This window comes from Periplaneta americana, chromosome 2 (genome assembly GCF_040183065.1).
Source record: "Periplaneta americana isolate PAMFEO1 chromosome 2, P.americana_PAMFEO1_priV1, whole genome shotgun sequence".
NCBI lineage: Eukaryota > Metazoa > Arthropoda > Insecta > Blattodea > Blattidae > Periplaneta > Periplaneta americana.
In genome coordinates this window covers 48,770,764-48,787,590 of record NC_091118.1, presented here as the reverse complement: position 1 = coordinate 48,787,590, position 16,827 = coordinate 48,770,764, and the positions used below count along the sequence as shown (strand labels likewise).

At 35.1% G+C, this 16,827-nt stretch overlaps 1 protein-coding gene across 6 annotated transcripts in view; it reads left to right on the top strand.

Moving 5' to 3' along the window:
* The window catches only part of moody (G-protein coupled receptor moody), a 485,897-nt gene that overhangs the window by 321,698 nt on the left and 147,372 nt on the right, over positions 1-16,827 (top strand). For all 6 annotated transcript variants that reach the window (XM_069817640.1, XM_069817631.1, XM_069817660.1 and 3 more), the window contains one exon: positions 6,477-6,617. In XM_069817640.1, the coding sequence (XP_069673741.1) occupies positions 6,477-6,617 (141 nt within the window). The remainder of the gene's footprint in view (positions 1-6,476; positions 6,618-16,827) is intronic.

The window sequence follows — 16,827 nt, the reverse complement described above, 5'->3', positions numbered from 1 at the left end:
TATAGGAACCCGTGTCCAGTAAATGTCTCGTTGGCAGTTACAGAACGTGATGTGTGTGCGAACTTGTGTTGTTTTTTATATTGGTTATTTTACGACGCTGTATCAACATCTAGGTTATTTAGCGTCTGAATGAAATGAAGGTGATAATGCCGGTGAAATGAGTCCGGGGTCCAGCACCGAAAGTTACCCAGCATTTGCTTGTATCTTGTGTTGTAACATTGGAGGATCATGGTAAAATAAATAATTTCCTTTTCTTCATATATGCATAATATCCTAGTGACGTTTGTAAACATTACAAAATCCATGCGAATAAATACAGCGTACATTAAAATAACTATCTGGCATAGACCTACCGTTCCCAATTTAGTCTGTGAGAATTCCAGGGAAGTTATAGGGGGCACAATTAAACGTGTCTTAATAAAAAAAAACGACAATTTGAAAGCAATTTACACATACAGTTTTGTGGGGAAACTTTTTTTTAATGAAGTACAACCCATCACAATTAGTTGGTACTATGTATAGTACTAGTAATCTCACGTTTGAGATGGGCAGGGCATGTAGCACGGATGGGCGAATCCAGAAATGCATATAGAGTGTTAGTTGGGAGGCCGGAGGGGAAAAAGGCCTTTAGGGAGGTCGAGACGTAGATGGGGAGATAATATTAAAATGGATTTGAGGGAGGTGGGATATGATGATAGAGAATGGATTAATCTTGCTCAGGATAGGGACCAATGGCGGGCTTATGTGAGGGCGGCAATGAACCTCCGGGTTCCTTAAAAGCCAGTAAGTAAGTACTAGTAATCTCACTAGAGGTTTTGATTTATCTAGAGAAAATCAAAACTCGAGTGGGATTTAGTTGACTATTACACAATTGGAAGAAATTATATAAATATTAGAAGAAATAAAGTACTCTAAAAAATAAAATATTCAATTATTTTTCAAGGAAAAATTATTTCGGGCCGGGTATCGATCCCGGGACCCTTCGCTAAGCGCACGAATACTCTACCGACTGAGCTACCTCAAGAACTACACACGACACCGTCACAATTTTCCCTTCATATCCACACAACTCAAATGGGCTGACAAGACGCCAGAACCCAACTTTGAGTGCACACAAATTCTGTGTGACTTAAATTGTGGTCTCCTGTTAACGTACCTCCAGTAACGAATATATTACGCAAATCTGGCTTTCAGGTAGTAGCTCCCTGTAAAGCAGGTTTGAATAACAGGGAGCTACTAGCTGAAAGCCAGATTTTCATAATAAAATATTGACTTACTAAAATACTAAACTGTCCTGAAAACGTGTTATTGTATCATCTCATCATTACCCTGTATGTAGTTCTTCTTCAGCCCCATAGTAGATAAATCAATCACAACATGCGCATAAGATGATACAAGGTCCGTACATAAATTACTTATTGACCGCTGTTGGAACAAACCTAAAAATGGACAAACTGAAAATAAAACGATCTAAAGAACGGAACGTAGAGATGAGAAGTCTGATTCATGTGGAAGAACAGATTCAATTGTAATGATTCGTTCATATGATTCACAGCTGATCCGATACCAGTATGAACGAACAGGAACTGTATTTCCATTTGTATTCAGCGATATCGTTCGTTCATTCATTATTATTTGCTTCACGTTCACTTTTTTCTCAATAGATGACAGCAGATTGCAGTTGACTGAATAGTTGACTGAGAAATGAAGATGGTCATCTCCTATGGTATTAGCACAGTCTAGTATATACAGTCACGAAGCTCAATATGTAGGGAATATGCATCCATAGATAGTTGCTAACCACTAGATTCGCTACTATCGCCTCATTAGACACTGCGAAAAATAGTACCGGCACAGTCTACTGTTCCTAGTACCCTCACAATTCAAGCTTCGTGACTGTATATGCTAGACTGTGGTATTAGAGTTAATTGAGGCAGCGGAATAATGAATTGAATCAAAACAATCGAGTTTGTATTTTTTTTTTTTTTTTTTTGCTTTGAAAAATTCAGGAAGGTGTACTTTAATTGATGTGTTTATGCGTACGTCCTTTTCCGATTTTTTATATTTCAGTGCCTGAAAATGTTCTAAAAACTGTACCTTTATGCATTACAGTATTTACAAGTTCTTTTTGCAGACTTAACAGCAGCGATCTAACGTGACGTTTTTAAAACTTCAAGTACACTTTTATTTCAAATGATTAGAGATTCTCTCTTATTCCGTTTGGGTCAAAGATAATTTTATTAAAAAAACGCGATAAACAATAACATTCATACCAGGATGAATAAGATTATATAAACATGAATATGTTGGGCTATATAAATTCAATTAAGATTCACGATCTCAATTGGGCTGGAGAACTCGTTAAAACAAATGATCAAATGATACTTGATAAACTGCGGAAAAACAGAAATTTTCATTTTCTATCCATTTCAGAACATTAATAAAGTACATATTCTATAGGCCTATCAGAATTTTGTTTAAATACCAACATAGCATTAACAACTTCTAATACTCGTCCTACAGCACTTAATAAAAACAGCTGACCCTAATAAAGTTTCTCTATAAGCCGCCACATGTCTCAAACACAACAGAGTACAGACCGATCATTTAGTCCTGGCAGCTTGGCGACGCGAAAGAGGGGAAGTAATAGGAGTAGTGGGGAGAGCTTCGGAGTAGAGATAAGAGCGAGCGGTCAGTAAAGAAATGCAGTACAGCTTAACTGTACTGGAAACACATGGCTCTACCGCAAGCGTGACATCCGATTGCTCTGAACGCAAGCGGCTGACTAACCCGAACACCCATTGGCGTAACTTAATGGACTCGCCTGACCCAGGAGCACATTGTCGGCTACTGTCAGGACTAAATAATCGTACTGTACGTTGAATCGCTTTGTTTCGCTTTCCTCAGCGCCGTGTCTCCACCCGCAACCAAAGTGAACGCTCCTATCCAACTGACAGAGCGATGAAGTAACCTCGTTTCAAAAAATTCATTGTAGATAATAGTAATATACGTTACAAGAGCGGTATGTTGACGTTTTCATGGTCGAGGAAAAGATTGAAAAAGCGAAACGTAGTTGAGCTCTTTTAATTTCCGAGAACATGAAAACAAACATACCGCTCGTGTATCGTACATTATTTTGTGCGAAGATCGTTTATTACATACCTGAAAGACGAATTTCTAATTAGTTGCAATGAAATCTCCATCTTGGTTTCTGTTTAATGACGGCAACTTCGGAAAACCAAAATATCTTTCTTCAACATTGTTGCTATAAAATGTTTTCTGTGTTTACTATACTCCAGCAGGCCGTGATATGCGTCTGTCTTTTTTTTCCCCCAGTCTATAAATGCGAACTTAAAACAAACGGTAAGGTTATGTAATGATTTATTTTTCATTTTAATATTTTAACAATATCATTTATGCAACATATTGCAGTAATAACATCCGCATCTGGAATCTTGTTGATTTTTTCACGGCTTCCTTAATGTTACTTGTATCAGGAATGCAATAAGTTTCGTGGAGTAGTAGACTTTACTTAATTTTTGCAAATATTTAAAAACAATAATTAACATTGCAATTTAGGTGAAATTGCAGTGGTAAGTTTCCAATTTATAATTATTACTATGTTAAACGTCTCTAAAAATAGTATGTTAAAAGCCTAAAGCAGTAAAATGAATGTCGCGCTTAAGCGGTAAGAAGAGGGAAATTGTTATGTGTGTTACGTTGGGAATACTGAATGTGGTATTTCACACTTACCGCGTATTGGTTCTGTGCGGAAAACAAGCAAATACGCACGATCTCGCACAAATATTCGTAACGAGTGACGACCGAGACCACGAACGATTAAAAAAGAAATCGATTCGTTTCCTTTACTGAATCATGATTCGTTCGTTCACTATGAACAACTCGTTCACAATCCCCTCCCCTATCTCTAATGGAACGTTTAATAACGTGATCGGCGGATGAATTGTCTTTAAATCGGTACGTACGAGATAGTAGTATATCCTTGAAGCTGATCATGATAAAATGACCTTTTTTATTTAAACATTTCCACAAAATCAGAACTCTCCGATGGACACCCGACGGCCTTTCAAAGAATAAACTTCTACATGAGGGGTCACAGGAGTTAGGGCGAATGCGCTCAGCTGACCGTACGGCAGTCCACACAAAGTTCACATAAAAATGTCAGGTGAAATGTCAGCTGCGTGCGTTCCCACACATGACAGTGTGTTCTGTCTGCTCCAAGTTAAACGCTCTGCTCTAGCTCTGTCTGTGGTACGGCTAGCTTGAAGGAACAGACCAATAAAACATCTTTTATCCTCTCCCCTAGAAAACGATGTTGTTTCCATTAACGCATTGTTGCCAACTTAGCCATTTTAATCTAGCATACTTAGAAATTCAAAAAAGTTTGTAGCCTGAAATACAGCATAATAATAATAGTAGTAGAAATAATAATAGTAGTAGTAGTACTAACAATAATAGTAGTAGTAACAATACAAGTAATAATAATAATAATAATAATAATAATAACAATAGTATATTATTATATAATTATATAATAATGATAATAGTAACAATAATAGTATATTATTATTATTATTGTTATTATTATTATTACTATTATAGTAGTAGTAGTAGTAATAATAATATTAATAATAATAATAGTAATAGTAATAATAATAATAATAGTAATAATCATCATCATCATCATCCTTCACGAATTAGGCCTCTGTAGACCTGTTTCGGCCCCATCTAGCAGTCTTCTAAAAGGTCTTCTGGTCGACGATGTCCTCTAGGTTTATACTGCATCATAATTTTTGGGATTCTTGCATTTTCCGTTCTTCTTACATGATCTAGCCAATTTAATTTAATAATAATAATAATAATAATAATAATAATAATAATAATAATAATAATAATAATAATAATAATAATAACAACAGTATAAGGATTATTATTATATTATTATTATTATTATTATTATTATTATTATTATTATTATTATTATTATTATTATTATTATTATTATTATTATTACTGAAATATTTATAAAACTTCATACGAAAATAAAGTTCATATTATGAAACCACTTAAAATTAACAATCTCATATCACGAATCTTAAAAAATTTAATATCGTCTTATTGTCTGATTTGCACACAGCAAGGATATTCTCTGCTATGCAATTAGATATCATAGTCGTATACTCCGAGCGTTCATTTAAGGGGTTAGGTACAGCTCACAGCAGTAAAATTTTGGAAATATTCAACATTTTTTTCCTCCATTACTATACCTTGTACAATAATGAAAATTAGTATGTGTGAAACACTGTCCTTCTGCTATATGAAAAAATATTTTTGTGATTAAAAAAAAATATTTACATTTTTGTTTTCAAAATTTAGTTCACTGTGCAGTGATGAAGCGTTTCCCACATAACTAAAAAAACTATCCTACATTCTGTGATGAAATATTTTGTGAGTATTTATGCATGTCATATCTACAATATGATGGAAGATCACTTCTCTACCTTTGATAGATTGTCTGATAAAAAATAAATTCATTTAAAAAATGGTCAAATATCAGTATTTCCTTCTAACACAAAATAAAAAAAAATATTATTTATTAAGGGATGTAGTTGAAAGAGCATGCTATTGTAAACATGAGTTTCAGCAATAAAATAAAAGAGAGAGAACATGAATAAGTTAACAAGTTTACGAGTTGTGAGGGAAACGCTTTATCACTGCACACTAAACTGCCACCATTTTGAATTTTGGAAAAAAAAATATAAATAATTTTTTTTTAATCATAAAAATATTTCCAAAAATTTTACTACTGTAAACTATACCTAACCCCTTAATACCCATACGGTATCAAAGATTCTTTGCTTTGAAGAGATAATACATGGATATGTTTCCATCATGACGGAGCTCCTGCGCACTTCAGTCTTGCAGCAAAACAGCTGACGGCATAATTTGGTGCCAGATTATCACCAATCTTAATCCACTTGACTTCTGGTAGGGATATCTGAAGACCTTAATGTATGCTACACCTGTAGAGCACCTATATCTTCCACGGATTGTCAACGTCTGTAACACCTGGCATATTTGAACAGGTGCGGCAGTCATTGCTTCGACGATGGCAGTATTCTTTACAAGAAAGGGGGCATCAGTTCGAAGCTCTTCTTTAATGCACAAGTTATCAAGTGTCATTATCTGTTGTATTCCTTGAAATCTTAGTCATCAAAGAATCAAGCTCTTGAATGAATGATTGCCTACCAGTCACAACAGTGAAACAAGTGTAGCGCCGTAAAGGTTCAAGATAGGACACCCATTGCGTAATGAAAAATGTTTGTTTGAGTATCCTCTGTTTACTGTATTCTTCTGTAACATAAGTTTTGAATCATTCTGTAAGTATTACTTGTTCAGACATATTTGCTTTTTGATTTCTTGCTCACTGATATTTGTTTTTTGTTTTATTGAAGGTTTTCGCGTCCACTCCTCGACTTCGCAGCCACAATGACGGTGCTGATAATGGTGGTGGGAATTCTGGGAAATCTTCTCACAATTGTGGCACTCATCAGATGTCCGCGGGTCAGAAATGTTGCTGCGGCCTTCATTGTCAGGTAAGACAAACGCGCACAATGCAGTGAGTAGACAGTGGATGCGGGATGACTTATCGTTGAATGTAAGTGCACATTTACTATATGTTACATTTTTTCATTCAGACCATTGGCTCAACAGGTTTTAAACATAAACAGACGACGTCAACATGCTACTGTATCTCCGTACATACATTTTATTTTATTGGGTTATTTTACGACGCTGTATCAACATCTAGGTTATTTAGCGTCTGAATGATATGAAGGTGATAATGCCGGTGAAATGAGTCCGGGGTCCAGCACCGAAAGTTACCCAGCATTTGCTCGTATTGGGTTGAGGGAAAACCCCGGAAAAAACCTCAACCAGGTAACTTGCCCCGACCGGGATTCGAACCCGGGCCACCTGGTTTCGCAGCCAGACGCGCTGACCGTTACTCCACAGGTGTGGACCCGTACATACAGAACGAAAAGAAAAATAACGTACTGTAACACATACCTTGCAAGGTTCAGTCCTTGTCATTACTGATGCAATTACCAGCGTTGCAGTAAACGACGATATATTCTCGTAAGTTGTCGAAGCTGGATCGTCTTCGCCTATCGCTTAAACAGTTTTTGTATCGAGAGAATTTCTGAAGAAAACCTCTAAAATGGGGATCACTCAATTTCTTTAGAGGAATATTTGCACTGAGCATCATGTTGCACATATCGTTTAGATCCGCACAACTAAATGATGATGATGATGATGATGATGATGATGATGATGATGTAGATGGTTCCTCAGATTTCATTTCAACGCATTTCCTGTGCGATGTACTGTTGCAATGTTTCTCTGTAACCTGAGTTGTTCTGGTTTTTATTCCAATTTTGCATACATTACACACGATATTGTCTTCGTTAATACATAAAATGTCACTCTCATACTTCTTAATTGCATTTCATATCTCTGAGCGAATTTAACGTTTTGCCTTGTACATTATGAATGGATCAGCACAAAACTATTCAACGCGTACTAAATACTTGAGCAGGATAACACAATTGCACACATTGCGTTGCAATATTACTATAAACGGACCGGGGTTCCTTCGTTTTGTTACGCTGCTGTACTCGTCAGGTACACAAAAGACGGACGACGCGGCACGTGCCATATACTCTGATACGAAACAACTTCACTTTTCCTTAAGTCATCCCGCATACACTGTCTGGCAATGAGTCACCAGTATACTGCACAGTAGTCTATTCAACCCCAGGCGCACTAGGACTATTCGTCGTAGTATAAAGTACATCCAAGAGCACGGACTATTCTAAGACAATAACCGGTGAGCGAGAAAAGAAAGAGAGACAAAAGGTGAGACGCAGTAGTTATACAGGGTGTATCCAGATTGGTGTCAAATACTTTGGGAACGTATTTTTAACAACAAAATATCGAAAAACTCTCATATAAACATAATTTCAGAGTTAAGGTACTTTATTGGCAACAAACAAGCTCGTAGTACAAGCGATATTAAACAACGTATTACAAAAAATTCTGAAAGTGGCCTCTTTCTGCGTTGGTGCATACCCTAAGCCTCTGTTACATGCTTTGGCGTAATCTGTTGAAAACGCCTGGAGTGTTTCGTATTTGTTAAAATCATTTAGGATGCGCTCTCTAAGAACGTCAACTTTAGGTATAAGGTTACATAAGCTATGGACTTCATATGTACTCAGAGAAACAATAAATTGGATTTAAATCTGGAGATCGGGCAGGCCATTCAGAGTATCCTCCTCGACCAATCCATCTTTGAGGAAAACGGCGATTCAATTGATGACGAACTCCCAGATTAAAATGAGTTGGAGCGCCATTATGCAGGCATCACATTCTGCAGATAATATCTAGAGATACATCGCCCATTGAATGGTGAGATTCGTTTCTGAAAAACCACCGATATCCGGCTCCTATCAGATGTAATAGATAACAATAAGATGACAAACAGATAAAAACAATCTCATGGCTTTTTCTAAATAAAAAGTCACTACATGATAACAATTTGAGTTGAATACTCTTTAGGAGTCAATGCAAGGACATACTCCTTACTAACTCTGAAAGTAAGCATTTTCAGGACAATGTTTATATGCAAGTTTTTAAATGTTTTGCTGTTAGGAATATGTCCCCAAAATATTTGACACCAGTTTGCATATACTCGGTATATTTTGTACAGGCTTACGTACCACTGAAATTAACAATCCTATCCATATTTTTTTATCCACACTAGCGTGTTAGAAGAAGATAAACTCTCTATTTGCATCACTGAAATTAATAACCATGTTCACATGTTTAATCCACACTAGTACCTTACAATTATATTCTGTAACTCTAATCAGTTCGGGGCCTGATTTGACAAACATTTACTCCCCACATCGAAAATACTCAACTATCCACTCGGCGCGTTATCTATTATTCGCCTGCAGTTTCGAAAGAAAGTAAGGAAACACATCGAGAAAGTATTGGAAGACATAACATAGAATAATTCTTTCTCGCTTTTCGATGGAGTACGCAATATTTTCTTGTCTTCAGTTACTTAAGGGGTTACGTACACCTTACAGCAATAATTTTTTTTTAAATATTCAAGATTTTTTCCCTCCATTATTGTATCGTGTACAATAATGAAAATTGGTATGTGTAAACCATTGTCCTTCTGTTATATGAAAAAAAAATTTTTAAGATTTAAAAAAATATTATATATATATATTTTTTTTCAAAATTCAAAATGTGCAGTTCACTGTGCAGTGATGAAGCGTTTCTCTCATAACTCATAAACTTGTTAACTATTTCATGTTCTCTCTCTTTTATTCTATTGCTGATACTCATGTTTACAATATCATGCTTTTTGAACTACATTCCTTAATAAATATTTTTTTTTATTTTGTGTTAGAAGAAAATACTGATATTTGACCAATTTATAAAATGAATTTATTTTTTATCAAACAATCTATCAAAGATAGAGAAGTGATCCTGCATCATATTGTAGATATGACATGCATTAATACACACAAGAAATTTCATCACAGAATGCTGGATAGTTTTTGAGTTATGTGGGAAACGCTTCATCACTGCACATTGAACTGAATTTTGAAGAAAAAAAATATTTTTTTGTATAGCAGGAGGACAGTATTTTACACATACTAATTTTCATTATTGTACAAGACACAGGAATGGAGGAAAAAAATGTTTAATATTTCCAAAATTTTACTGAAGTAAGCTGTACCTAACCCCTTAAATTGGTGTCGGGAATCTTATAAACCTTGCAGCAGCATAGAACTCAATACATTCATTCATTCATTCATTCATTCATTCATTCCGTGTTTTGCCCAAAGGCAGATCTTTCACTGCAAACTCAGCTTTCTCCAATCTTTCCTAACTCAATACAATGTCGCGCTAAAATATTCAATTATCCTACAAAAGATTGGAATAGGAAAATAAATATTTCTCTCATTTCATTTAACATAAGCCGCCAATGCTGTATTGCCTAAGGCATAATTTTGAGTGTTTTACTGTAGCATTATAGACCCTATGGCAAATATTTCTTATTTACATTTTTTCACATATTTCCCAGCATACGAGATTGCAGACAACAATTTGTCGCACGTTACAACCTGTCCTCCCACGCAGCCTGCCTTCTTCACAAATTAAGTTGTTATGGCAACACCCTTCTTCTACTGTCTCCTTGCTCCAGCGGTAAAGATCTTTTCCTCTCTCACATCCATTAATAAGAAAAGTTGACTGGAGATCATCTCAGATGGGGGATGCGTTCCAATGAGAGCACTTGCAATAATTTATCATTCATCCTAAGAACTTGAGAATAACTCTTACTAGCTGTACTTCTATGTGCTAACAATGTGAAAGATTAAAGAACAAACGAACATAATGCCATTAATAGATAAAGATTCGAACATGCAGTGAACTTAAATTTCTATCGACGAAAAAAAAAAATGTGTGAATAAACATTTCAATACAGGGGCTTTCAAAAGTAAGGTATATTTAGAATTAAAGTGAATAAGAAGATTCAGGATAAAAATTCAGACACTGTAAACCTTGTACACGGATATCATTTTTTACTAACATTTCTAATATTAACCTGGCTATACTTTTGGATTAACGGTTGAGAACCGGAAACACCATTTGCTACCCCCTTCCACTACTGGAGTTCGATGATACTGGCGTAAAATACAAACAAATCACTTTACCAGGTATAGGAGGGAAGAAAAATAATTCATCCATTTACGTCAGTAGTGTTAGAGCTGTAAGCTCCAAAACCGGTTGTGGAGCTAGAGAGTGCAGTCGGAGCGTGAACTTGCTTATGTCTGTGGAAACACCGGAGCACGCAATGAGTCATAGTGGAGCACTCCGCTCCGTTTAGTCCCTGTTTGACAACGCTAATCTGATTTACGTGAAGTAGGAAATATCACGATTTTGAGTTTCATAATTTTCATTAGCTTTTTTTTAAATCAAAATACAGTAAGTGTTTTTACTCACGAACTGATCTACCCATTCGGATGTATTCATTATGCAGTGTATATTATACTGTCTACAGCACATTAGCATACAATATAGCGAATGAAGTTAAATTGAAAATAATCATAATATGGATACTTAAACACAATTTTGAAAATGGTGGCCGTTCATTTCGATACAGGCTTCTGTTCTTTTTTGCATATTATCGCACTATAGACTATTGTGTCCCGCGCCGTGGCGTCGTGGTCTAAGGCACCCTGCCTAGGACTCGCGTTACGGAATGCGCGCTGGTTCGAGTGCTCATGGTGGAAGAAATTTTCTCATGAAATTTCGGTCAGTGTATGGGACCAGTGCCCACCCAGCACCGTGATTCACATGGGGAGCTACGATAGGTAGCGAAATCCGGTTGCGAATGCCAGCTATAACGGCTGAGGGTATCATCGTGCTAACCACACGATACCTCCATTATGGTTGGATGATCGTCCACCTTTGCTTCGGCATGTGGGCGTGAGGCCAGCAGCCGATTGGTCGGGCTAGGCCCTTCAGGGGCTGTAGCGCCACGGATTATTATTATTATTATTATTATTATTATTATTATTATTATTATAGACTATTGTACCTAATTCCAATTACCAGTTTCGTCCTTCGTTCTAGTAACTCATGTTGAAATAATTCTGTACCTACTTTTAAAAAAAGAGCACCTTGCGTATACTGTAAATTCAATTTTCACTTCTGTCCGATCCGAAAAGATAAAATTACTCATATATGCTATCTACTGTCCGTCCAAGTGGTTATGTCGCAGGGTCGTAGAAAGGAGGGAAATCACGTAACAATTAACGAGGCTCTTTTATAGAAATTATCTTAAACAGTTGTATAATATTACGTAGACATTCAATTCCTAACAGAAATTAATGTTTTCAGAAAATAGCTAAGACAGCCCAGCTACTAGCCTTTACAGAGGGGCGAGCAGAAGCGGGTGTGGGGAAACCGGGATGCGACGTAGGCAAACGGACGACAGTACCTGTGCGAGAATATGATTCAATATTGAAAGCTCTTTCGTCCACTGGAAAACGCGAGCATATTTCTGGAACGTACTATACTCACTAACTCATTACTGGTTATGTTTACTATGACCGTAAGGTGACTTTGATTGTATACGCTTGGTTATGTTTGGAGAACGGTTGGAAGTTTACTAGAAGAAAGGGTGGAAGTGAAGTACATTCAAAAATTCAGGTACAATAAAAATTGAAATAAAAATAAAATGATGTCCCTGTATTTAAAAAGTAACATTTTTACTAAAACAAAATATTTTTGCGACTATTGTTGTACGGGTTATGAGGTCATTAAGGAACATTTTAAAATGACAAGACTTACACAAGAGATGTGCACACTTTTTAACGTAACTCATCCAATCGGCTATTTCTTAGTTAACTGTGTGTAGAATAGAAGCGAAATTCTGAGAACACGGACATATCAGAGACAAAAATATAATTTATGCGAAGAAAATACAAAACACTCTTAATAAAAAAAAATCGACATTTCAATGTTCCTGTCCACCAAGTGAGGTTAATACAGCAATATTTTGCTAATGTCAACCCTATCGAACATGTTTGGTGTCAACAGTATCATCAATTGAGAGTTACAAAAATTCGCGCTAGTTCAATGTCCAATCTTGCTTTCCGTGTCAAAAAGCATCAAGAAAAAGACAGAGCTAAACTCTGAAACGTTGTGAGATTTTTATACATTTTTCTCCAGCAATGAAAAAAGTCAGAGTTAGTGCTGCATTCTGAATAATCCACTGCTTTGTTCCTCATTTACAAAGGTAGACGAGTTTATAATAAGCTTAAGTGGCTGGACGATGTTCAGGCAGATTTAACTAGAGTTAACATAAAATGATGACGAAGGAAAGCACAAGGCAGAAATGAATGAGCGGATGTCATAAGGGTGGCTAAGTTCAAGCTATGAAATCTTTATTTTTCAAGCAGTATTATACAGGGTGATTCGCTAGGATTTACCGCCACTTACGGAGTTTATTTCCCAAGACATTCCGAGCAAAAAAGTCATATAAACATTTGTCCTAATTCCAGTATTTTCAGAATTACACTAATTTGAAGTTGTTAGCAAAATACCTTTTTTTCTTTAGTTTTAATGGTAAACGAATATTACAAATAGAGAATGAACTATTCAGAAGTAGGCTATCATTTCTTTAATTGGCTGGTGTTCTGAAGCTAAAAAATTGTTGTTAATTGCTATAGATTTTTTTTTTATTTTTAACTAAAAATTAGGCTACATAATTCTTACACAAAAATTGTTATAAATCATACGACTTTAGGAACTTGAATCTTTACAGTTTAGTTATACATCCTAATGTACAGTCTTAAAGGATTTACAAGAGTGCCGTAATCTGTAGCAATTGTTGTGATTTTGTAGGTTATTTTACGACGCTTTATCAACATCTTAGGTTATTTAGCGTCTGAATGAGATGAAGGTGATAATGCCGGTGAAATGAGTCCGGGGTCCAGCACCGAAAGTTACCCAGCATTTGCTCATATTGGGTTGAGCGAAAAACCCAGGAAAAAACCTCAACCAGGTAACTTGCCCCAACCGGGAATCGAACCCGGGCAACCTGGTTTCGCGGCCAGACGCGCTAGCCGTTACTCCACAAGCGTGAACCAATTGTTGTGATAAATGTTGTGATAAATAAGAAAAATGTAATTTTGTAGTTAAAAAAAAAAATCTATACGAAGCAACTATGGAATTCATAACACATTTTTAGCTTCAGAATACTATCTAATTAAAGAAATCATACTCCTAAGTAGTTCATTCTCTATCTATAATATTCTTTTATACTTAAAATTAAAGAATAATGATATTTTACAAACAACTTCAAATTAGTATAACTCTGAAAATATTGAGATTAGGGCACATATTTATACGATATTTTTTGTTCAAAATTTCTTTAGAAATAAGCTCCGTAAGTGACGGTAAATCCTCGTGAATCACCCTGCATAAAAGTCATTTGACGGAAATTGTGTGTACCAATAGGCACATTGTGCAAAATGAAGATCACATATCACGACTTAATCGGAAACAAAGCTCAAAATGAATTTCAAGCTATGGAGACTGCATAGCTTTAGAATAACAACAAGAGTTCATAAGCGTATGAAAACGTGAAAGAGAAATGGTTTTTGGCAAAATTGAAGAGAACTTTTCATCTGAACGCACCTTTAATTAAAAGTGTTGAACAATATTCATTACGTATGATTTGAAATTTTGACTATGATGAAAGCGAGATTTTTTAGTTGTCCTGGAGAACATCTCTTAACTGATTTAAAATATAAGTTCCTCTTTCTTTACTTTATCTGATGATAGAACCGATACTACATTCATCTCATTTCTCCTTTCTATACTCTAAATACCAGATCACTTACTGTAGCAATAATCACAGTAGCAACTTCGGTCCAAAGTTTTATAATATGATAATAGATAAATTCTCAAACATACAATTTTGCTAATGCTCCTTATTTTAAAAAATCTATTAAAAATTGCTGTTAACAGAGAAAATTTAAAGTTCAATTATTGTGATGTGTTTTTTCTTCTTCTTTTTTCTTTAATTACTTTTTATTCTATTATTCAATAAAATGTCTTAACATTAACTTATGTGGAATGCCCCCTGAGCACGAGTATGTAACTTACTCTTTCTGGGGGTGCTAGAGAGTTCTTATATAAAAATAAATCAATAATATTGATACATATTATGTATCTTTGATCTGGCAATAAAGTATTATTATTATTATTATTATTATTATTATTATTATTATTATTATTTGTCTATGGTATGCTAAGTACACCCGCTCATAGAAGATCTTGTTATTCCTCATATTTTACAGTCTCCATCTCACGTCAATGAATTCCTTGTCACAAAGTATTAGGGACTGCAAGACAATTTTCAAATAGATTAAAAGACAACCTTCTTAGCTTCCATCTAATTATTCTGACGTTAGTGGTCACCGACTACACGACATTCGTTCTGATAACCAGACAGCGGATTTTCGATCCCTACACAGCGACAAGATATCACGTCTCTTGGCGTACGGAGGAAGCGTAGCAATGGGTTCAATGACTTCCCTGCAACTGACTACATCTAACGTTCAGTATCGGGATCGAAAATCCGCTGTCTGTTGATAAATTACTTGTCTTCACTCTTTCAGTTCCTAACTACTTCACGAAATCAGCATCAATCTCTCCTTTCTATTCCTCGTCACAGAACTTCCCTATACTCATCATCCTATACTGTATCATTGCCTCGCCTCTGGAATACGTTACCTAGTGACGTCAGGGATTGCCGGACACTGTCACAGTTTAAAAGTCAACTAGAAAAGTATGTTTTATCTCACGAAATGCGTTTCTGAGAAGTTGCTAGATTTATCTTTAGTGTTTTGGCAATAATTTCCTTTTGTTACATTAATTATTTTTCTTGTCTTTGTGCCAGAATACTAGAACAGCTTACTGTCCTTAGTTAATAACAATGATGCTGAATTGCACTGTTTTGTGTCTGTATTTGTTGTAGGCCTATATGTTTTTACTTTTTGTTTGTTCTTTTTTTTTTGCATCATTTAATATGTTAGACTAATTTTTATTATTTTCAATTTCTATTTGTATGTTCGGTTGTTTTTTTTTATGTCATATTCATTCTGTCACTTGGTATTACTGTGGATTAATTGCATTGATGTATAATTTTTCTTGTAGTTGTGTTGTATTTCTGGTGGTGTGTAAGAGAAGGCTTGATGGCCTTAACTCCATCAGAGTATATATATATATATATATATATATATATATATATATTGGATATTGCACCGTTTGTTAGAATGAGATTACAAAAAAAACTAAAAAACATTAAATGTTCACAATTATTCTCATTGTAATTTCTTCCTACTATCTAACACTATTTTAAATACATAAACATTCTATGTATGTTAGTTTATATTTGCTATACAGTTTGTATTTCATTGTATAATTCATAATTCATGGTATTATACTCTTTAATTCGTAACTCTTGTATACACGTAACTTTTATCGAGCTCAATATGTTGTATTCTATGTAACTTGTGACTTTATTCTTATGTATGTATAGCCTGCTTTTTACTAGTTGAATGGAAGAGAAGGCTTTACGGCCTTAACTTTGCAAGCTAAAATAAATCATTACCATCATTCACCGTCATCATTCACCATTATTATTATGTATGTATGTATGTATGTATTTATTTACACTGCAAGTGGGCAACCACCCGGTGGCAGTGGTATATACAATATTAACAATACACAATAAAATGATAACCAATACACAATAAAATTTACAATACACAATACAATTTTACAACACATATACAATTTTACACACAATACAATAATAATACACAATAAAATTTAACACAATAATAATAAAACACAAAATAAAATACCTAATTTTACAATACAACCTACATAATTATCTATAGGTCCTACATAAGTTTCAATAGTCTTTCACTTTACTCTCATCTCATTCCCTGTAGTGGCACTATGACGCATTACACTGACACTTTAGCACACATTTCACTGACACTATAGAACACATTTCATTGACGCTATAAATTATCACTGATCGGAGCTGTTCACTGCACTGTAAAACCATAACTTCACTGACTCACCTCGCTTCACTGATACAACAGTTCAAGTAAGTCAAATAATTACATCCTTATGCATACT